The sequence below is a fragment of the Camellia sinensis genome, chromosome 2 (assembly GCF_055761805.1).
Source record: "Camellia sinensis isolate YWXY chromosome 2, ASM5576180v1, whole genome shotgun sequence".
In the NCBI taxonomy this organism is placed as follows: domain Eukaryota; kingdom Viridiplantae; phylum Streptophyta; class Magnoliopsida; order Ericales; family Theaceae; genus Camellia; species Camellia sinensis.
This window is the reverse complement of record NC_138962.1, coordinates 16,892,903-16,915,737: the sequence shown is the minus strand read 5'-3', so window position 1 is coordinate 16,915,737 and position 22,835 is coordinate 16,892,903. Positions and strand designations below refer to the sequence as shown.

The following is a 22,835-nucleotide window of genomic DNA, read 5'->3' as shown; positions in this document are numbered from 1 at the left end:
TTCTTCCATAATTCTAACATTGTCAAATGCATACACGTGTCATGCGACATCAACAACATCAAATGTCTCTCAAGTAGCTACATTATCATGAATAATGTCCTTGAAATGTTGAATGCGATGCACATATGCATCATTCCAGTCGACAGCGCAAGGGTGATGGTATTTTCGCCAATTAGTGGCTATAGGAGGAACTGGATGACCTGACTACAACAAAACCTGCACCAAATATCAATTGAGTTAGTGGTCATACCTCATAACTTCTTGTACATGCACAAATTGATAAGTTTCTGTTATACTTGGACGAAATGATTTCCGTTGACAAACCCAATGGCAATCTCACGTCTATCAAGTTAAGGTACTAGCACTGTTCTAAGAGGTAAGATAAGACATTGCTGTAATGACAAGTGGTATAACACAAGATTGTAGCACGATGCAACAAGATGCCCCATATCTGGCATAGTCATCCAATGTGAGTATCCGAGACTGTCTTCAAAGTATGACAATATGCTTGTCAATTCTTCAAACCTTTCGTAGGACCCATAAAGTGAAATGTATTCCTCTTTCTGTGTGTGCAGCTCACCCAACAAATCGCGCCTAACCTGAGCCCAATCATCTTCTATATGACCAATTGAAGCAGCTATAGCCCTGAAACCACAATTCCCATCTGCAGCTACATCCTTGACAAACTTAATGTATGTTTTCAACCCAGAAAGGAAAACATCAACATATGCACCAGGTTTCACTGTTCTAGTAATGTATACTTTCCCTTTCGCATTCACCTTCTCATTTCCCTTAACAGGTCACTTTTTTCTTAGTTTCCAGAGTACAAGCTAATGTAGTGATTTGAGTGTCCCTAGGTGAGAAGGAATCATGTCCAGATTGCACCAACTCAAATGCACACAGGTCACGACGGGTAAAAACATTAATCTTCTTATGATCCCGAGGACGTGTTTTGGGCTTCACCTCCGGCTCAACAAAAAAAGTGCTTCCCGGATATACAATCTCTTTCAACTTCTTCAAAAGCTCTAACCGCATGGTTCTATCACTTTCATTAAACTTGTTCACAAACAACTCTACTTGTGCATGACAACTCATCTCCGTTTCCTCTTCTTTCTTGCATATGGAGATATGAAGTTGCCTCCACTGTGAGTGTATGGTAGCAAGTGGTATAGGACGATATTGTCTGATATAGTCAGCAATCTCATAGGCACAAGGTAAACCATAAGTGTGGTGAAGGACGCATCCACAAGCTTCCACGTGAATACTAATGGAATTGGCTCTCTTACTCTCTACAAGCAAATACTCCAATGTAGAAATAGACACATTACCCCGTAGCTCCCTGAATTGAGAAGGTTTAAGTTGATGTTGCACAACAGTTAGACTTTTCTCAAATGAAGCCTTGATATCAGTGTGTTGCAACTCAAGCAGACTGTGTATTTTCTCAAATGATGCCTGAAATAAGACCTGACATGAACCCAATTGTCTTTTAAGTTTTGCATGTGCACTCTCAGCCTTGTTCAATTCAATGTAAGTCAAATTAAAATCAAGTACATGGCACTTATTAATAACATATTGAACAAAAGTAATCTTACCGGTTCGTTGTAACATTGCCACAATGCATACACGTGTCTATCCATGCCGTCACAAATTTCCACTTGTAAGGAACCAACCAAGTATCCATAACGTATTTGATTGCATCAGGATAACTACTGAATTCCTTAAGTAATGATTTAAGATGTTCATCGCATTGAATTTCAGAAGATGAATACACTAAAGAGTTCTACTCATGGTTGAACTTCTTCCATTTCTGCTGTGTCTCAAACATTTTCTTGCATTTGGTCAATACATTCTTACTAATATACCAATGACATAATAAATGTCTGTCACTCGGGAATATCTTATGTATGGCATTCATCAAGGCTAGCTCTCTGTCAGTAACAATAATTGTTAGCACAACAAAACCATCCATGACATCACGCAATGTAGCTAACACCTACATAGTTATCGACCCTCTCATACTGTAAGTATGCGAAAGCTACAAAGAAAGTCATTTTAGTTGATGTCACTCCCACAATTTCAAGAAGAAAAAGACGATATCTGTTGGTTTTATATGTTCAATCCATAATTAATATACGCGGGAAAGATCGAAATAAGTCTAAACTGGTAGGATGTGCCCAAAACAAGTCTGTCACAGTCATCGTGGACCCTTCAGACCGATGGCGCTCAATGTAATTATACTTGGCCAATTCACCCAATAAGTGTTGCATCTGTGATCTTCCAGTTCTCTGTACCACCCTGTTTCGATGGCGTACATTGTAAATGGTTTTAAGTGTGCTTACATTGAGGGTATCTCGTTGTTTCAAGGTTACTAGGATTTCTTTTGGCCGAACCATGTTTTTTAACATATCCATTAACAATGCTTTCTCATCCTTTGATAGCCTCTTCGCATATGAATGTCCCTCAAGGTGCTCTGCTGGTGGATGGTTATGCAACCCGCATACTATAGTCAATGTCCATTCATCATGTGTGGTAAACCTGTGAGCCCTCATATCAAAAGGACAACCACACTTCTTCGTACCGGTTATTCTTGATGTATTGTTGCCATCATGTTTTAACTTCTTTGTCGCTTTATATTGGCCGCTTATTTCACAAGCAAGATACATCCTGGGTGTTTTTTTCCCTCCACCATAGTCTGATGTTTTGATTACAATAACCAAACCATTTCTCTTTCCAACTTCACGTACCTAGTTGAGCAATTCATCCTTACTTTTGAATACCTACAAAGTCAAATAAATATTATCAAACATTTATATTTGTTGAGCAATTCGAAACATAATCATTATAATTTTGTAGAGTGAACCTGTTCAGTTGTGAATTGAGTAGTGTAATCCAATACAAAATCCGCGCAAACTTGACTTCCTTTAGTTGACACATATTCCTACATGTTTTGAACAACATTACAATTTTTTAATGGCATTATAAAGATTAATTTGCAATTCGAAACTGTAAATTTGGTATGCAATTTGCAAATTTGGAATATAAAATGAGAAATATTTTTTTTTTACTTCATTCGGAAGTAGTTGTCCGAATTCATTTTAAAATTTCGGAAGTTGAATGTTGTAAAAGTTAACTTATTTCGGACAACAACTTCCGAAATTAAATACTTTTTTCGGACAACAACTTTCGAAATTAAATACTTTTTTTGGACAACAACTTCCGAAAATAAATATTTATTTCGGTAGTAGATTTTCGAACAAAATAATATAATTCGACTCTGGTTATCCGAACGACGCTGGAAAAAAAGAAGAAGAGAAACTCACATTTCTTTCGCTATGTTTCTCACAAACATTTATTTGTTGCTTTTCAGAAGACAAATCCTCCATAACAATGATGAATGAGGAAGAAGCTACGAATGAGGAAGGTTGATGCTTTCCCTTCTAGCTTAATGTATGATGAATCAGTGCATTGAGAAGCTACGAACTTGGAGCTTAATGGAACAAGTTACGAACTTGGAAGAAGCTACGAATGAGTGAATGAGTGCTTTCACTTGTAGCTCAATGGAAAAAGCTGAACTTGGAGCTTCAACGTGAAGTCTGGATGGATGCGTGCATTGAGACGTTTTGAATTGGGTAGATGTTTAAAATAGTAATTACACTTAGGGATAAAATTATAATACAAAAAAAATATCATTAAGTGTGTGTATAGAGGGGGTTTGGTGTGTGTAGATAGAAGCTCCCCTGTGAGTGCCGACAATGTAGCCTGGAAATGACAATTATACCCTTACGCTCTGGATAAACTCTCAGAACTGCCCTTCTTTCTTTTTAGAAAAAAAAGTTTTGGTTGGTTTGAGAAGTATGTTAAAAATTATTTTTTTTTTTAACGTATATAAAGGTAGATAGGTAATGTGATTCAAAAGAAATTAAAAACTAAAAAAAAAATTGATTTATACGCATCTTACCCAAAGTTTAAGGAAAAATATAATGAGTCCCACAATTTTTTTTTATATATAATTATATTACCATGTTTGGTTTCACTTTTTCAATTAATTTTTAAAATTTAATTTTGAGAAGTGATCATTGTTTGGTTGTTCTATTTTCTTGAATTTTGTAAGTTAAATTCGATAATCTCTTCAGAAAGTGCGCTGTTTGGATTTTGGGTCAACACACAATAATCATTCACCAATAAATTTTTTTTTTTTTTGAATAAGTCACATCAAAATATATAGTGAAGAGGAAGAAGTTTGGTTGGATGAGACCTAGTGGTGTTTTGGGAAGTTGGTAAAAAATTAATTTTTAGTTTTTTATCAAATTTTTTAGTTTTTTGAAAAGTGATTTGGGAAGTTGGTAAAAAGTTGACTTTTTATTTTTTAATTTAATATTTATTTGTAGTGTCAAAATCAAATTAAAATGACCAAAATACCCTTACCCAACATAAGAAACTTTTTTTTTTTTCATAGGTCATAATTTGTAATTTTATACTTGCGTTTTTGGCACTTTCCTGTTAGATAATGTCTCAATGGGACCACATAATTAAATGTGGTGTTATCATTTATAAGAAGTCTACAATTTAAGTGATTCAATTTAGTTAATAGGCTTAAGGGTATATGTGTTATGGACCTAATGTGTAGATACTAGTTGTATAATTTCTATTTCTATGAGGGGCAGAAATAGAAATTAAAACATATTGGTTAAAGTTGGTTTTCATTCCTTTTGAACTTCCACAACCTTTCAGTTTTGAAAACCAATAAATAGAAATTAAAACCAATAATAGTTAAAGTTGGTTTTCATTCATTTTGAACTTCCACAACCTTTCAATTTTGAAAACCAATTACAACCTTTAAAAGGTTATGGTCTCTATTCCTTCCCAGGTGAAAAAAATAAGAACACTGCCATTTTTCCTAAATCCTCTAAAGGAGAAACATAAGGCACCAAAGGGGAAAGGATTAGAAGGCAATAACATAATCAATAACAAATAGTTCATTGATAATCACGCTTCCGTTTAACCGTTCATCAATGCATTCAGGTATGTTATTTTGTCTTGATTTCTTGATAATACACATGGTAAATGATCCAAAGTGTAAGGTTTATGTTCTGAAATTTATGTTAACAATTGGTATCAGAGCATACATATCATGTGTCTTATTAGAATTGATATGCTTTATTCATTCTATTTAGTTTCCTGGAATCAGATTCTGAATTTTCTTATGGATGTAAATTCTGTTTTTTCCTGTTTTGTTCTGTGAAAATGGCAATCTGTCTTCTGGAATTGTAAAATGATTCGGTGGGCAGTTTTTTTTTTCCTCTCAAATGGATGAACATCATGTATTTATATATATATAGATATATCTTGCGATTTGATCGGTTTAATTTTGAACATCATAAAAAAAAAAACTATTTGTTTTTGGACCCGTCAATTCTATTTATATATGTATATATATAATTGGAATTGCTGCAGATTATATAACATATACGGAGTCACAAATTTAGAAATCTTTAAATTTAATGTAATTTCATACAACGTCTACAGAAATTTAATTTTCTAACATTCTCAATATAAGTCAATTCAAACAAGATGTCACAAAAGTGATCTCTCTTGTCTAGATTGTTTTATATGGAATGTTTTGAAGTTCATGTCTGTGTATCTCATGCGGGTATTTATCGGTCCAAAGACATGATTAAGACTTGGCAGAATTACACACACATTTTGTGGTGATAAACATGTGCCAATTGTCAAGAAAACCTAATGTGAATAAAAATCCATCAAAAGATAGATTTGTTATTTGACATAACTTATTGTCAATGTTTGATCATTACAACAAGAATACCACTTACAGTTAATATCACTACCCAAAGGCTTGGTATTAATGTTGTGCTAGGTATCTTGAGATGTTGTCATTAAATTAATTTATTTAGAGATTATCTGTTTGGTAACTTAATGTGACTACTTCAATCTCTGCCAACATGAACAATGTTCTAATATTAAATGGAACAAACTTTAAGGACTGGAAAGAGAACATATTGATTGTTCTCGGCTGCATGGACATAGACTTGGCATTAAGGATGCCAAAACCGAATGCTCTCACTGCACAAAGTACTCCTGAGGAAACTGTGTACTTTGAAAAGTGGGATCGTTCTAACAGGCTAAGTCTTATGATCATGAAGCGTGGGATTCCAGAAGTTTTTCGGGGTGCAATAACAGAGGATGCTACCGTTGCCGGTGAATTTCTGAAAAGCGTTTTGCTAAAAACGATAAGGCTGAAACAAGCACGCTTTTAGCAAGCTTGATTTCAATAAAGTATAAAGGCAAGGGTAATGTTCGCGAGTACATCATGGAAATGTCTCATCTTGCTTCAAAACTTAAGGCACTAAAGCTCGACAAAATTAAAGCATATTGATATCAAGTTCCTAGTTGTAAAAGAAAGAGTGCAGAGTGGACAAATTTCCATAGAGCACATTGGGACAAACTCCATGATAGCGGATCCACTTACGAAGGGACTACCACCCAAGGTCTTTCATGAGTACACTGCTCAGATGGGTGTTGTTCTATTTGAGAACATTCTGGTTTAGTGGGAGTTTGTATTTATATTACTGCTGTATGTCAGCCTTGGGTTTTATCTATGTAATTAGATTAATTTCTGCAGAAATGAAATATTCAGTTTATTACGCTCTGTTACGTATTGTGAAGTATTGATCTCAATGAAGTTAAGTAGGATCAGTTGGAAATAGGCATGTATGAATCACATCACATGTAATTTCCATGCTACGTATCCATGATTGATCTATGTCATTTAGCTGTATTAGTATATGTGACCATTGGTGGGTCGAGTTACGATTGATGTAACGAAGACCGCTTTGATCCTATATTAATATAGTTAATGGACAAGATTGTTTGGATACCCTCAAGTTATGATAACAAATTTCTGAGCTCACTAAAGTTAAGCACATTTTTCATGATACATATGTGGTCCAGTGGGAGATTGTTAGATAATGTCTCAATGGGACCACATAATTAAATGTGGTGTTATCATTTATAAGAAGTCTACAATTTAAGTGATTCAATTTAGTTAATAGGCTTAAGGGTATATGTGTTATGGATCTAATGTGTAGATACTAGTTGTATAATTTCTATTTCTATGAGGGGCAGAAATAGAAATTAAAACATATTGGTTAAAGTTGGTTTTCATTCCTTTTGAACTTCCACAACCTTTCAGTTTTGAAAACCAATAAATAGAAATTAAAACCAATAATGGTTAAAGTTGGTTTTCATTCCTTTTGAACTTCCACAACCTTTCAGTTTTGAAAACCAATTACAACCTTTAAAAGGTTATGGTCCCTATTCCTTCCCAGGTGAAAAAAACAAGAACACTGCCATTTTTCCTAAATCCTCTCAAGGAGAAACATAAGGCACCAAAGGGGAAAGGATTAGAAGGCAATAACATAATCAATAACAAAGAGTTCATTGATAATCACGCTTCCGTTTAACCGTTCATCAATGGATTCAGGTATGTCATTTTGTCTTGATTTCTTGATAATACACATGGTAAATGATCCAAAGTGTAAGGTTTATGTTCTGAAATTTATGTTGACATTCCCAACCCACATTTGTAACGTTTTTGGCACTTGTATTTTTAAATATTTTATCCAAAAATATAACTTTTTATTTTGTTCTCAAAATGACACGCAATAAACAAAGCAATAGAGAATTGCTTGATGCAAGTATAGGCGCCTATTCAACAATTTAATCACTTTTGAGAAGACATAACATTTTTTCCAAAATTGGATTTTTTATTTTTATTTTTTGACTTTACCAAACAAAAACTCAAAATTTTTCTAAAAATTGAGCTCAAAAAGTGGCACCAAACATGGTGATTGATTTTTCTATTTGTAAGGTTTAACTAATTTGAACTAATGTAAATATTGAAATAAATAAAAATAAATATACATTTTAGTAGATAAGAGGCGCTAATGTCAGTTTTTATTCATACAACTAACAATTATTTATAAACATTTTATCCATATATATATGGAAAATGCTATAAATTTCAAATAATCTACTAAATATTTTACCAAATCTCTCACATGGGTGTGAGACCCACATAATACCAAATCTCTCACACGAACCCACATGTGTGTGGGTCTCACACCCATGGGAGATTTAGTAAAACATTTGATAGATTATTTGAGATCTCTAGCATTACTCTCTCTATATAAATATTAAGAGAATTTATAATTCTTCACATTTTTCTTCAATTAAATTTAAATTTGATAAAAAAACATTTAAAAATAATTTTAAATTTGATAAAATAAATTTGTTTATCAAATTTAAATTTGATAAAAATTAGAAACAAAAAAAAAAAAAAATTCTTTATATTTTATGAAAAAAAATTGAGTTAAGAGATATTTAAAAAAAAAAATTCAAAAAATTCAAATCAAAATTTGTATTTAAATTAACAAATATAAGTTGATAGATTTGGAATACCCTCACCATTTTTAGTTCCCCCAAATCCATCAACCAAAGGCATCTTAAGAAAAAATAAAAAATAAAAAAATAAAGAAATAGGCAGGCGATTTGGGCATCGGGTGGGGTGGGTAGTGCGGTAGAACGGTTATATCAGTTAGCTTAGCTTTGCTTTGCTCTCTGAGTCGTGCTCCTAGGGTTTTAATACGCGGACTTGAAGAAAACTGCCTTGTGATTGAAGTCTAATCCGCACTCAACTCGCCCGTTCGGCGGAACAGACTTTGAGTTTTAGAGGTATGTATGGATTCAAATTTTCATGCTTTTTACAGATTTTGATTATTTAGTCAATTCAATCCAACGCCTTCAATTTCTGATACGATTTAGGGGAAATTTTAGGATTTTCAATTTTGGGTTATGGGTTTTCAAATTCGTAGGAATACTGGTGCCTTTGTTGTTAGTACTGAAAAGAATGGCGACTCTATTGAACTACACTAGCGTAAACACAGAACATAGCCTGATGATTTTACCCAATTGCCTTATAACCCCATTGCCTCATATATGCATTAGAGAGAGGTACGCAGTGACCTACAGTTGAGTTATCAAATCAATCCCAACAAGATGAGCCCTCGGAAATAAAGGCTATTTCCCTATACATATTGTTATCCAGACTAATAAAATATATATTGTTACATACATTAAAAAATGAAGAAAGATTACTGGATTCCCCAAAATCCCACCAACCAGAGAAAATTATAAGTTAAATAGATGGAAGACCAATGGAATAAGCATAGTGCTATTTGTGCTCCCTGTAAGTTATATGTAGATGGGTCAAGTGTAAATCAATCTATAGACTTTTCTACTTCCTTTATAGTTCACAAATCTGGAAAATAAACCCAACCCAAGATCCCTAAAGAAAATGAACAAAAAAAAGTAAAGAGAAGTATCATAAGGATTTACTTGAGAAGTATTTAGATCTACAATGAAGATGAATACAATGAAGAGCCACATGATTAGAACATGCTGGCTCCTCTATTACCCTAAAAAAATGGAACACAACCCACCAACCATACCCACTCCTTCCCTAACTTCCATTAAAGTGTTCTTGTTTTGCTGATCTGGGTAATTGGGTCCCCATTTGTGTCCTTTTTTCAGTTGCTTGATTGGTACCATTCTTTGTTTGGTTTCCGAGAAAATGACTTGGATTTGAGAAAAATCAGAGGCACAAAACCAAGTTTCTTACAGTCATATTAATTGAAGATGAAGATCCCCCAGTACCCTTAATAATCGAGTTGGTACCAGTTAAGCACTGATTTAAGAACAAACAAAAAAAACCCAGAAAAACACTTGAAACTAGAATTTCTTTTAGTACTAGTAGTGGGGTTGGAACTTGAATTGTCTGGCAATGTAGAGGAGGGCTTATCCGCCATTAATGCAACTAATTTTGTCAGTTACAAAAAAAGAATCGATTAATATACTGTGAATACACATACATATATATACAACTCGTATTCTGGTCCGCCATTGGAGAGACTCTGAAGCTCAAAGTAAAAAGAGTGAGGGAGAGAATAGGGAGTGAGTGTGATAAGTGTGTTAATATATACAATTCATAGTGTGGTTAATATATACATGTACAAAGATTACAATTGTATAACCTTTGTATGTAAGATCACAGAAATTAAACACAACCATCGAATAAAGCATTGGAAACTACTTTGATAAAACAAATCCCAAGGTTATATAGTTGTCATGGCTAAATAATCAATACAAAATAAGGAACAAGATTTGCCCATGGTTGAACCGGAATCAACCATTATTGATGAGAACTTCATGAATCTGCCTTGAAAGTTTATCTTCTCTACCTTTTTAGCCGTTCTCTATGGTTGAAGCGCCCTTTTTTTCCTCTTTCTTTTGAGTTTGGAAACCATATATATAGTCTCCAGCACATTCAGGTCACTTAAAAGCATGAAGCATGCTTTTGGAGGTAGATCTGCACGTGCGGTGCCCAGCCTCTGCTCGAGCGGATTTGCAATATTTGTTCAAGTGGGTCTTCATAAACTCCCATTTCTTGAATTGCAGTGCCGTAATTAGCAGCGAGAGATATGGATGATGCAGTTGATCATTATGTTATCCTGGGGCTACCATCGGGTGAAGAAGGGGCTAAGCTTTCGGAGAAAGACATTACAAAAGCATATAGAAAAATGGCATTGGAATTACACCCTGACAAGAGGCCTGATGATCAGAATGCACATGCTAACATCCAGAAGCTCAATGCATCATATGCGATTCTCAAGGATGAGAAAGCTAGGAAGTTGTTTGATGATCTCCTCCGAGTCAAACATAAGAAGGTTCGCCACCAATCACAACAGGATCCCAAGCGTAGGAAGATGATGTCTGATCTTGAAAAAAGAGAACGGGATGCTTTTGCTCCCGATTTGGAAGCAAAAGCTCGACAAGAAGAAGAGAGAATTGTTAGGAAATTTAATGAAGAGGTTGCTAGAATTCGGGCAACCTTTGCCAATAAAGTTGCATCAGCGACCCCAACCCCAAGGAAGGAGACGGCTGTAAGAGGAATGGAGGGTACAAATGGTGGTGGGAGTGGGTTGGACAAGGAGAAGGTTCTTAAGGTATCGTGGGAGAAGATTGGTGAGGATTATAGTGCTCAAAAACTCAGGGAGTTGTTTGAGAAGTTTGGTGAAGTCGAAGATATTGTAATCAAGAATTCCAAGAAGAAAGGTTCTGCACTTATTATGATGGCATCTAAAGATGCAGCAGTAAGTTTGTTATAAGCTTGTTACATCTTTTGACTGCTGCTTGCAGTGGTACTCCGGATGTTGTTTTACTGTTTACACAAAATTGTTTTATTTTGCAGGTTGCTGCTATTGGAAGTGTGTTTGGGGATCTCTCAAATCCTTTGCTCGTCGTGCCTCTTGAACTAGCCAAAACTACTTTTCCAAGCACCCAAAGAAGTGTTGAACCTGATGATCCAAAGACAAGTAATCTTGTTGGCATTGGACACCAGGTGTTTGAAGATTCAGTGTTGAGTAAACTCCGAAAGGTTTGGATATGTTTAAAGAAGTATTTTCAATTCTTTTTCCACCTTAATGAATTTTGTTTTTTCCTTTAGTCGATTGCTTCGTGAATAGTTGGAACATGAGCTAAAAGTTTATTTCAGTTAAATATTTATTTGTTTTTTCTCCTTCTTCGAAAAATTGGGACATGAAATTATATTTTTGTACTGAATGATAATACACTAGAAAGTACATAATTACCTTAATCTTAACTGTGGATATGACACTTGAACAGAATCAACGAAAGAAATGGATCGTATATGCCAACCTCAAGTAATTGGGATCTTGTTGAGTTGAGTCAAGTTAAGCATTTTGGGTGATACATTATTCACATCTTGGGTTTCAGCCATTAATCTTAGTTGTTAGTATCTTACGATTAAGATGCACCATTACTTCTAAGAAGGTGGTGTGTGCGTGTTGGACATTGGCACTCATCCGACAATGAACACTTCCTGATATGTGTCAGATACTCATCCAATATGTCCTTTTATTTAGGGCACTTAGGGTAACATGTGTCACATAAAACTAATTATAAGTTTGAACTAAATAACTTAAGATACAATGATAAAAGAAAAACAATGTAGATCTATTGGAATTAGTGTTATGTCGTGCATTTTTTTAAAATTGTTGTGATGGCGTGTCTGTGTCCATCATTAATGTATCTTATGATACATATACAATAAACAATATGTGATACAACTGATATGCTCACACTTTGATTTTTTTAAAACTGAAGCAAAACGAACTTGCTAAATAGAATATCATTATAGTACAGCAGTACATTGAATTTAAAAGTAAACATTTACTTTTCTTTTTTTGGCCTTCAAAGTTGGGAATATTTCTTTTGGTATGTGTGCTGCAATCCATTGTACTTAAATTCTGATGCAAAATTTGTATTTTGTATTGAAGTGAACCATATTTTATATATACAGGCTACATATATGAATTTTAGCCTGAACTTTTGTCACGATATATGGCAACACATTATTGTGTTTCAAATATGCATTGTGCATCTTTATTGTTCTAGTCCAAGTTTGCATTCTATTCTAGATAATGGGCCAAGTTGGTTGGTTTCATTTTCGTTTATTTTCTCTTATTCTAATTATTATTCTTTCTTCTGAGCAAGCTGCAGAGGAGCCAAAAGGAATGAGAGAAACTTTTAACATACCATTTAAAATGCAGCACGTGACTTCGAATCTTCCTGGTTTGGAGAAGAGGTAATAATGAAAAGTATTCTATTCATGTCCATACTTCAATTTCATTATAGTTTCTCTTAAACTTGCCTTCAACCATATTTGAGATTGTGAGGCAAGCACACTTTGGGTTGCACCTGAACTGGGCACTATATTCCCTTGTGATGGGTAATAAAATCTTGGATCATTTTAATTTTTTCAGCCCTTTTATTTTCAAAGCTGTGTGGAATTATATACAGTATCTTGATAGTCTAACATAATTTATTCTTGAAATGCAGACTATTGTGTCTATTGTCTTTCTGGAGCCCATATTTTCAGCAGGACCCGTTGTAGCTTCGATTGTGGGAGAGCATGCCTTTGTAACTTGCCTTCTGATTTGGTGTATTTCTACCTGTAAAACCAATAATTAGTGTTAGATGTGAACTTTGTCATGCTTAGCAACCCTTCAAACTAATGAGGGGAAAAGGATTATCATAAACTTCAAACTTCTATTTGAATTTTTCCAGCACACTAGATTTTTTAGGTAAAACTCAGAGTTTGCTTCTTGAAATATAAGCGCTGAAGTAGAAGAAATATTTGAATCGTGTATGTAGCCATGTATAATGTGGTAATGTTTCAATTGAGATGATTTTTTACTTGGCAAAATCCAAGTTCTTGTTCCCTTCTATAACGCTCGTTTGATGATTTTCTCATATTCTGTGTTGAAGGCATGCTAATAATGAAATATTGGAATTTGTTGATTGATTAGGGTTTCATTTTAAAAAAAGGAATATAAAGTGCTTATGTGGGTAGTATCTCTGTTCATTATTTAAAGGGTAGACGAGAAGCTATTGAGTTGCAAATGTAGGACTTCTTATTTGATGGTATTTTGGAAGGGAATGGCTATATTTGTATCGAATCCACATGCATTGCAAATGGTCTTTGTCACCTAAAAGATGTGATAGCTCATTTTTCTTCTCCATTTTTAGCTTTGTCATGGTTTGCTATCATATTGGGGAGATTGGATTCATAAAGTAATTTGATTGGCACTTTTAGCTACAGATAGATGACATCTGGGCAAGGAGAGAGAAATTATCAATTGGGTATGGTCAAGGAGAGAAGGAAATTATCAATTGGGTAAGCAAAATAGTAAATTGACATTCCTTTTTAAACTGCATCAATTGCATTTGGCATTTATGTACTTGAAAGGGTAAAGTGTATTTTAAAATATTGGGTAATAATAGGGATATCAAGTTTTTTACTAAATAAATAACCAAATATTTGGGGTTTGTAATTTTATGGACTCTACATCCATGTGAGATATTTAGTTACTAGTGTATGCCCGTGCCTAAAGGCACGGTGTAAATAATATTGAGATCGAAATATATTTATAATATATATACGTATCATGTTAAAACATGTGAAGGCTGTAACATTTTTTCTTCTTAAAGAACTTTTAATAATTTTGCTTGTACCATACCCTTTACAGAATTCAATTAAAAATAACAACTCTCCCTAGTCTTAATGCAAATTAAGAAATAAACATATAAAATTTATAATGTTCACTAAAATTAAAATGGTAAACTAATGTTCTGCAATTATAATAAAATAAAATTAACCAAACAATGCACACCAGCTAATATTCTACAATTCTACAAAATTAAAATTAGATGCCAAACAATGCATGCTAGTGCTCTGCGATTCTAAAATAATTTAATTAAAACAAAACAACAAACAATGCACACCAACCAATCATCTGTAATTTAAAACCAAACAACAAACAACAAAATGCACACCGGTGCTTTCCAAATATGAACGTAAGTTCAAATAGTCATGTGGGGGTGTATTCATTCTGAAGGCCAACCTCCACTAAAGCCTTGTAAATGGTCTCATACATCATTTGCATTGTTTTGTTCTGTACAATAAATGAGAGATTATTTCAAAATCAAAAATTGATCCTTCTGAAGTATATACACTGATGGGCAGATTAATAGAATTTTTTGATTTCCCATATTAATCTAATGAAAAAAAAGGCAACAAAGTTATCCATCTCTGAAGCTGCCTTTAAAATGCAGAAGCACAATGCTATGCATTGAAGTCATAATTGGTTCCTACTTGCCAAAATAAAATCCTTTGTGTAGCAGCACCTGTTGGATTGCCTTCTGGCCACATCAGAATAACAATATAAGCAGCAAACCTCTCACGTGCTCTGATTTTCTCAGCAATTTTAAGTGCAATTTCCATGGGAATCAAATTGTTCGCACCTACAGTAAGAAAATATGCTCACAATAAGTATTCAGTAAAGGAATTTCAGGCATAAAAGCTTAGGAAAGCATTTATTTATTGTCATATCAAAGGTCACTTCACTCTCAACTAAAACACGATCTAGCAAATCAAAAGAACTACCTAATCTTATTAAACCGTCTACCATAAGTAAAGACACAGAAAAAATCCTCAACCAGTCTCCTTGTTTGCTACAACCAAGCAAGTTTCACTACCATCACATTGAAAGCTTATGCTGTTAGAGAAAGGAGTAACTGCATCAAGATGTATGGGTAACTTCATTATATGTATCCTTAACACTCCCACTCACATGTGACCATACTCTCATTCATTAACAGATAGAACACCAGTTATCCCAAAAGCTTAAATTGTCAATAGATGAGCCCAATAATGTACGTTAACACTCAATAAATAGTGTTGAAAAAAAAGAAGCATAGTAACATATCCTCCTCCCATGGCATCCCAATCAGCCTTTTTTCTTTCATTCTTAGCTAAAACAGTAAAGCCCCAATGCAAGGGCAATTGAACCCACAATTTTTAAAAAAATATGAAGTTATCACCCCAATTAATTATTGAATAGGTCCTTAGAAAATCAATATTCTGTAAGTCACTATTGAACCTCACCTCTGAAATTCATTAGACATTCCACCATAATCTACTCCATATCCACCTTGATAAATGAGAGCTTGCTCTGCAAAAATTGGCTCATAGTTTAGCATCCAAAATAATATGCTATAGTCTAGTACTTGCAGGGAAGCAATTAATGAAGTTATGTTGCCATATTAGCGTTCAGTACATCACAATGTGTTCTAAACAGAAACATGTATTGAAACTATATAAAGCTGGCCTTTTTAAATTAAGCAGTGAATCTAATTAATTCAAATCGAATAGTCCATATAAATAAAACCCAGTAGCCTAATCAACTATACACTGCCCATAATCACTTCAAGCAATTGTCTATATGCCTAAACACTTCATTCGTGACTCCATTGTTTTACTAATCCTTGGTGAATGTAGCTCAAGAAAACAAATAATTTAAAACACCTCTAATAGGTCAGATTTGTAGATTGCTGCCAATTTGTTTTCTTTAGTTTTTTCTTGATTTTGATTAAAATTTAGCAGAGTGATGCTACATTATTGAGAGATTTAACTCACATGTGAGTTGCAAAATTCCTTTCTAATCCCCCTGTTTTTTCATTTCTTTTCTTTTCTTTTGCTAGGCTAAGAAAATGCAAATTCAGGGAGGCCAAAGCTAACAGTAAATATCATATCTCTGGCAATGTTAAACATAGGGATGAGATCAAAATCCAATTTGAACCATAAAACTTCCTCAACCAGTGATTTAGTAGAAACACCAAATTCAACACTTGAATCGAACATGTTTCACTGTTTAGTGAATCCTACCAAACACAACTTTCCTTTCCTAAAATGCAGCAACAAAATTCACAAATTCTGAACCACAAAACACCACCCAAAATATTTAAAAGCAAAAAATATCAAAACTTTCTTCTGGGTATTGTAGTAACCAATTGTTAAAACAAAACCCTCTGCTGGGTTGCTGAGATTTCAATGTAACATTAATCTGTACTGTTTCTGTGATTGTTCATATCTATATATATGCCAAAAGTGACTTCAACTATCTAGTTTTGAGATAATCATTAACCATGCTCAAGTCCACCAGGTATTCTTAAATTGCATCAATTTTTTCACACCATAATATCTAATATTGCATAACATAAACAAAAATGCCAGATAAAACTTTTTTAAGTTTTGGTTGGGTAGTCTTCGGTCTATAGAAGATTCTATCATTTGTCATTTTAGAAAAAGAAATATAAACATCATGATTTTTGCATGTGAGGGAATAGTTCCTTACCTATGTCTTTATGGGAGCTCCAATTGTATGAAGACCCTATGATATATTGATTTACAATATAGATGAAATGCTGAGCAGCGCCAATAGCCTTTACATATGCATGGCTACTAATAGAATTTTTATTTTATTTTTTTAAAAATTATAGAAAAAAAAGAAGCAAAAAATCATATGCATAAGGTAACCATTCCCTTTGGAATTATACCACCGGGATTTTTATTAACCCAAGAAAGACAAATTTAGTGATGTACTAAATTTGTTGTTAAAGTGGCAGATAACATCAAATTTTATTGCTAAAAATATAATTGAAACTACAAATATCTTCTGTTTATTCTCTACTACAAAAGTTTCTCTTTCTTTCTCCGATTCAAATCTTAGGAAAGTAAATGCAACATATCAGCCTATACCCATTTTTTATATAATAGGGATATGAAAACAGAACAGATAATTTCATGAAGCAAAATACCCATGAATGGCACCTTAAATTTCACAAAAACATCAAAACAAACAAAACCCAGTAGAAATTATAACCCGATAGATATATATGAAATAAGAGGAGGTGAAATATGGGGTTTCATGAAACTAAGAAGAAAACAATTTATACACTGGACTATACATGAACCTGCTAAATGACACATAATATACTGTTAATAAATTCAATATAACTGCATCCATTAACAGCTAATGAAAGTTAAGTAAACATAAAGGATAACCTGATAATCAATAAAGAAAGAAAGAAAACAAATAAATAAAGAAAAGAATAGGTTCAGCTCTTGTACAAAATAAGGGATGATTTTCACCCAACGAAACTAAAATATATTGAGTTGAGTCACAGGGGTAAAGGGAAGAAAAAAAAATTGACTTTAACCCATCCAATCAAAATTTTAATTTATTATAATCATATTTGTTTGTCACCAGCCAGTGCCTAAAGGCACGGTGTAAATAATAATCTAGCGTATACCCATACCTAAAGGCACGGTGTAAATAATATTAAGATTAAAATGCAGTTATAAAAATATATTTAACAGACTGTATTCTACAATTCCAAACAAATCAAATATAAAAAAAATTAAATATCAAATAATGCACATCAGCCAGTGCTCTGCAATTTAAAAGAAATTAAAACTAAAATGCACACCAGTTAGTGCTATTGCTGCCAATCAAATTGGTATCTTATATATATACATATATGCATATATCTAATTGAAACAGGCCTAACTAAAGTTTTCATAATTGGTATCTTATATATATACATATATACCTGTGGGATTGCAAGGCTTGCAATGGTGAGACCAGAGATGACATCAGACCTTAGAAGATTTAGACTATAATTGGGTCCCCACTGAAAAACAGGGAAGAAAAATTGAAGACCCAAAAGCAATTTTTGACAGCATGCTTGGTTCTTGAACCTGTGAAGAGGATCATCTTGGAAGAAAATCTCAAACAGTCTGTCTCTGAGTTTCTCAAGGGAGGTTTTGTGGGGTGGCAAGCATACTGTGCAATTCCCAAAGATGATATGAATAAAATTTATTGATACAAAGAAATTTTGTTTGATAAAATTTGATATGTGCAGATTTTATTTTATAACATATCAAATGTTGATCAGAAATGATGATAAACAGAAATGAACCCAAGTCAAGGATTTCAAAGCAAACTCAATATGTTCGCAATTAGAATCTCACCTAAAAACTTTCTGCTTTCTTCGCAAGCCTTTCAAGCCAAAATCTGAAATTTCAAGCAGAAACTGGAATCATTAGATTTTATTTTTTAACATATCAAATGTTGATCAATAGATTTATACTATATAGCACAAAGAATCCCAATTGTTGTGAATTCTCTATGGTTATTTGCATTGAGATTGTTTGTTCATCCTATTGTTGCTTTAATTATTGAAAATTTAGTTAATTGTTTGTGGTTTTGACGATTTCTGATTGTGATGCGAAGTTCGGTGATTCTCTGTAAATTCATGTAAACTATGTTTGTAAATTCATGTACACTATGTTTGTAAAAATATTTTGAATATCGTTTAATTAAAACTGGCTACTATGAAGAATGAATAATGCCTCTGCTCTCATGAGTCATACCCCCAGTTTAAGGTGAGTACACTATGAAATCTATTGAAAATTTTATTACGCATGTATAGACTGACTATGCATTTTTGTGGAGGAGTATTTGAAAAAAAAATGTGACAATTGTTGCTTTTGTTTTCATTTTTATATTTATTTTTTCTAAACTCGAACAATGATCATTAGGTGAATCATTTAGTGATTTTAAAATTTGAGTAATGAGAAAGACTCAAAAACTGTGATCTAAGACTCAAATATTGATTAAAAAAATGAACAATTCAAATCTTAATATTATTTTAGTCCGTTATTATGATAATTTGAATTGTTCATTTTTTCAAATCCTATGTACAAATTAGTTATGAGAAAAATTAGATTGATAAGATAATTATAACTACATTATTTCATCATATATATTTATCTTAAAAAAATAGACGATAAGTATAATTTTAAAAATAATCCACAATTTTTTTTATATATAAAATCACATAATTATAATTACTAAATTAATATAATTTTGTTTATGAATAATTTACAAATAACAAATAAACAAATTAAATAATTTTATGGTATATCTATACCCCTACAAAGCCTCCAACTCACACAGTGGATTGGGAAGAATTCTCCCCTTACTATAAATAAGACAATAAAAGACTAATAAGGAGATTCAAACCGAAAAGCAAGTCCATTAAAATTATACTCACACCATACTAATAGATGCCGTTATTGTGTATCCAATTGTAACACCTATGAGATTACCATACTGAGCTATTCCACATAGCTTCACCTGGATGCCTCCTGAGAAAAACAGAAATGACCCAAATCCATGAATATTTGAAATTTCTACCTTTACCCATATCATAGTTTCAACAACAATAAAACTAATCATAAAATTAATCACAAAAGATACACGGGAAAAAAATATAACTACAGATATTAAACATTGGAGCTTGTCATTGAATAATTATAAACTACTACACTTAAATTTTGCCCCTCATAATTCTAAATTGTAACTGTATTTTAGTGGTCAATTCTGTATATAAATAAAACAGTACTTCTCTTTGCATAGAAACCAATTTAAAAATCAGAGGCAATCGCTATATGATTAGTTTCTGTGTTTCTAAAAATCGGACATAATTTTCATATGATCAGTATATGTGTTTCTAGACTTTTTCATTAATAAAATTATGGAATTGAAATTTGAGAGGTGGGGCTACCCCTCTATTACAGCCCATTCCATTCTATTTGCTTTTGTGTTGGAAAAATGTGAGGTGCCTTCAGATGGTGTTCCCCTGTGGGTACATGACAGACCTGTCATTGGCTAACTGATTGTCTAACTGATCCAAACACCCATGTCTTCATCCCAGATGCTTCCTCTGTGTGGTATTGCCAACGAATTTGATTTACTATCAATCTGGATTATGTAGTTTTGAAAGTAGTTTGGGACAACACTAAAAACATACCTATAAAACCCATGAAGAAAAACACCTTTACAGAGTGTTCTTTCTTTGGCCATCACATTATTCACCAAACTTTAAATTTTCCCTCAGTCACCAAGTTATATTAAATCATAATTGAAAATGGCAAAAATGAACAGCAAGAGAACCAAATGCTGATCAGCAGATTTTTTGCCCCTCAATCAATGATATTTTTTCAATCAATGGCATTTTAATGGTCCTGATTTATTATGATATTTTTAGGCAAAATGGCAAGAGAAGACAACGAAGGGGAACAGAGAGAGAAGGGGAATAGAGACATAAATCTTACATTGCACAGATGATATGAATAAACTGTGAACCAGAAATGATGATAAATAGAAATGAACCCAAGTCAAGGATTTCAAAGCAAACTCAACATGGCATTTTGTAACATTTCTGTTATGGCAGTTTGTGTGTTGTTGTTGTGTTGATGCATAATCTATAATGACTATAATGGCCATAAGTTAAGGCAGTTTGTGTGTTCCTGTTAAACTACAAAATGCCATTACAGACAGGGGCCATAAGTTGATGCAGAATCTTCATAAACAGGGGCCACATAACAGGAACACAAAAAATGTGAGCCATTATAGATCTGCAGCGTACCCCTAGTAGCCCAATACTCCAACACCTGCAAATAATTGATTGAAATCAATCCAAGATAATGTGAGCTTTGTGATAAACCAAAGGGTTTCCAAGCTAAGGCTTTACCCAAAACTTGGCATGCAAAACCAATAACTACAGCGTAAGCTACGACGATATGTTTCATGTAACCGGGTAGCAAGTGAATAGGTTTTATGAAATTTGTAAAATTTCCACTATAATCTCATGTAACCAACCAAGATCACCTTCTGAAGGATAGTATGAAGAAAGTGAAATCTGGACATTCAAATTTCATACAATTTTGTATTATATGGACATTCAAACATTTTGTATGTTTCATCTCTAACATTTTGTATTATATGGACATTCAAATTTCGTAGAACAAATTAAAATCCAAAATTAGAAAGTAAACCTTCTAGAACTTGATGACGAATCCCCATTCTGTCTCGACAACGACCACGAACATTGCAATCACAACCGCATAGCACCGAAATATGCCATCAAATATCTACAAATATCCACAAAATAATAAATTTACATACAAATCCAAAGAAATATATCTAGAGAGAGAGAGAGAGAGGGGATTACATACATCAGATCCATCTTTAAAGGAACGAATGGCAGAGAGAATGTTGACAGAGATGCAGAGAATGACAGCCGCAGAGGTTACGATGCTGAAGCATCGACAAACGACCAAGAAAGGATCGGGTCTGGATCTAACTCTGATAGTGGCGGAAGCGGAGACGGAGGCGGAGATGGAGGCGGTTGAAGCGCCGGAGTGTTGTTTCTCGCCCTGTGCGTTGTTTCTCGCCATTTTCTGGGATTTTCTCAGCCCCGAGAAAATTTCTGTGTAGCTCTCCCAAACACACACGGTAAAAGAAACCCTAAGCTTGAATCGAAGCCATAATATTTTAAATTTCTGTGTAGCTCTCCCAAACACACACACTCACACACAGCATCACATAATATGAAAGAGATAGGAGGAAGAGAGAGGCGTATGTGGGTAGGTGGAGAGAAGTCACGGGCGGGAGATCTAACATTGGAATTAATCTGAGCCATATATTTTAAATTTGGAATTAATTTCAGCCATTGGATCAAAATGTATCTCTCATATATTTTATACATTTTTAAAAAACTCCCTTCCCTTATTATATAGATTTGTTTGATAGAAAATTTGAGACTTATAATATTTTCTGAAAATATTAAGGAGTAAAGTGCAAATATGCCCTAGTCAAAAGTACGAGTTCTATTTAACAATGCCAAAATCCCTCAGTTTTGGTATGTGATGAGCAAGATTAAAAACTATGGTAACGATATTAATATTTACGTATATATATGAACTACCACAAAAATTTATAAAAAAATAAAAAATAACAATAAAACATATATAAATAAGTTTATTTTTTTTATTCAAGTTGAGTTATAAAGAGTAGAAAATAGTAAAATAATCTATCTCCTAAAAAATAAAAAGTGAGGCACATATTAGTTAGGACCATCTTATGTGTTATTAAAAGTATTATGATAAAATTAGAAATTCTAAACAATAGCTTTATTAATAAATATAATTAAATAACTTGTTGAATCCTCCTCCACCATCATCTTTTTTTCATAAGCTAATACTTATAGTTGACATTAGGTATGAGAAATTAATTTATTTTATTATTTTTATTCAAAATTATAAATTTATAAGCTAATACTTTGACGTCTATGGTTTATAGATACATGGATTAGTCTGCATAATTCAGAGATAGTTATTAATTAATATTTAATACTACCACGGTAAATAAGTTATTTGCAGTTGAGGGGAAAGTGTTATTGTATTTTAAATTTTAATACTATGTGAT

General features: G+C 33.2%; 2 protein-coding genes across 3 annotated transcripts; one reads left to right on the top strand and one right to left on the bottom strand.

Moving 5' to 3' along the window:
* Positions 1-350: 350 nt before the first annotated feature.
* Positions 351-2,663, bottom strand: LOC145810639 (uncharacterized). The gene is made up of 3 exons (XM_082907540.1): positions 2,193-2,663; positions 964-1,512; positions 351-791 (listed from the first exon to the last, which is right to left on the bottom strand). Exons 1-3 carry the CDS (start codon positions 2,661-2,663, stop codon positions 351-353), a joined length of 1,461 nt encoding a protein of 486 aa, XP_082763666.1.
* A 5,808-nt stretch (positions 2,664-8,471) lies between these two features.
* LOC114257932 (uncharacterized) lies at positions 8,472-13,363 on the top strand. 2 transcript variants are annotated; one of them, XM_082913845.1, is made up of 5 exons: positions 8,472-8,751; positions 10,534-11,228; positions 11,327-11,512; positions 12,658-12,742; positions 12,997-13,363. In XM_082913845.1, the coding sequence occupies exons 2-4, from the start codon at positions 10,557-10,559 to the stop codon at positions 12,673-12,675; spliced, it is 876 nt and encodes a 291-aa protein (XP_082769971.1). In that variant the 5' UTR covers positions 8,472-8,751; positions 10,534-10,556; the 3' UTR covers positions 12,676-12,742; positions 12,997-13,363. The 2 variants fall into 2 exon arrangements, with proteins under 2 accessions (XP_082769971.1, XP_082769970.1); XM_082913844.1 differs by having other exon boundaries at positions 12,652-12,742.
* Positions 13,364-22,835: the final 9,472 nt, after the last annotated feature.

Excerpts from the sequence above, each read along its gene's own strand:
- LOC145810639 (XM_082907540.1), bottom strand. The coding sequence starts at position 2,663 with ATGTATCTTGCTTGTGAAATAAGCGGCCAATATAAAGCGACAAAGAAG. Across the intron at positions 1,513-2,192 it reads CTGAAGGGTCCACGATGACT|GCTGAGAGTGCACATGCAAA; the intron begins GTGACAGACTTG and ends GAATTGAACAAG. Across the intron at positions 792-963 it reads CTTTTTTTGTTGAGCCGGAG|GGAAATGAGAAGGTGAATGC; the intron begins GTGAAGCCCAAA and ends TGACCTGTTAAG.
- LOC114257932 (XM_082913844.1), top strand. The coding sequence starts at position 10,557 with ATGGATGATGCAGTTGATCATTATGTTATCCTGGGGCTACCATCGGGT. Across the intron at positions 11,229-11,326 it reads TGGCATCTAAAGATGCAGCA|GTTGCTGCTATTGGAAGTGT; the intron begins GTAAGTTTGTTA and ends TTTATTTTGCAG. Across the intron at positions 11,513-12,651 it reads TGTTGAGTAAACTCCGAAAG|CTGCAGAGGAGCCAAAAGGA; the intron begins GTTTGGATATGT and ends CTTCTGAGCAAG.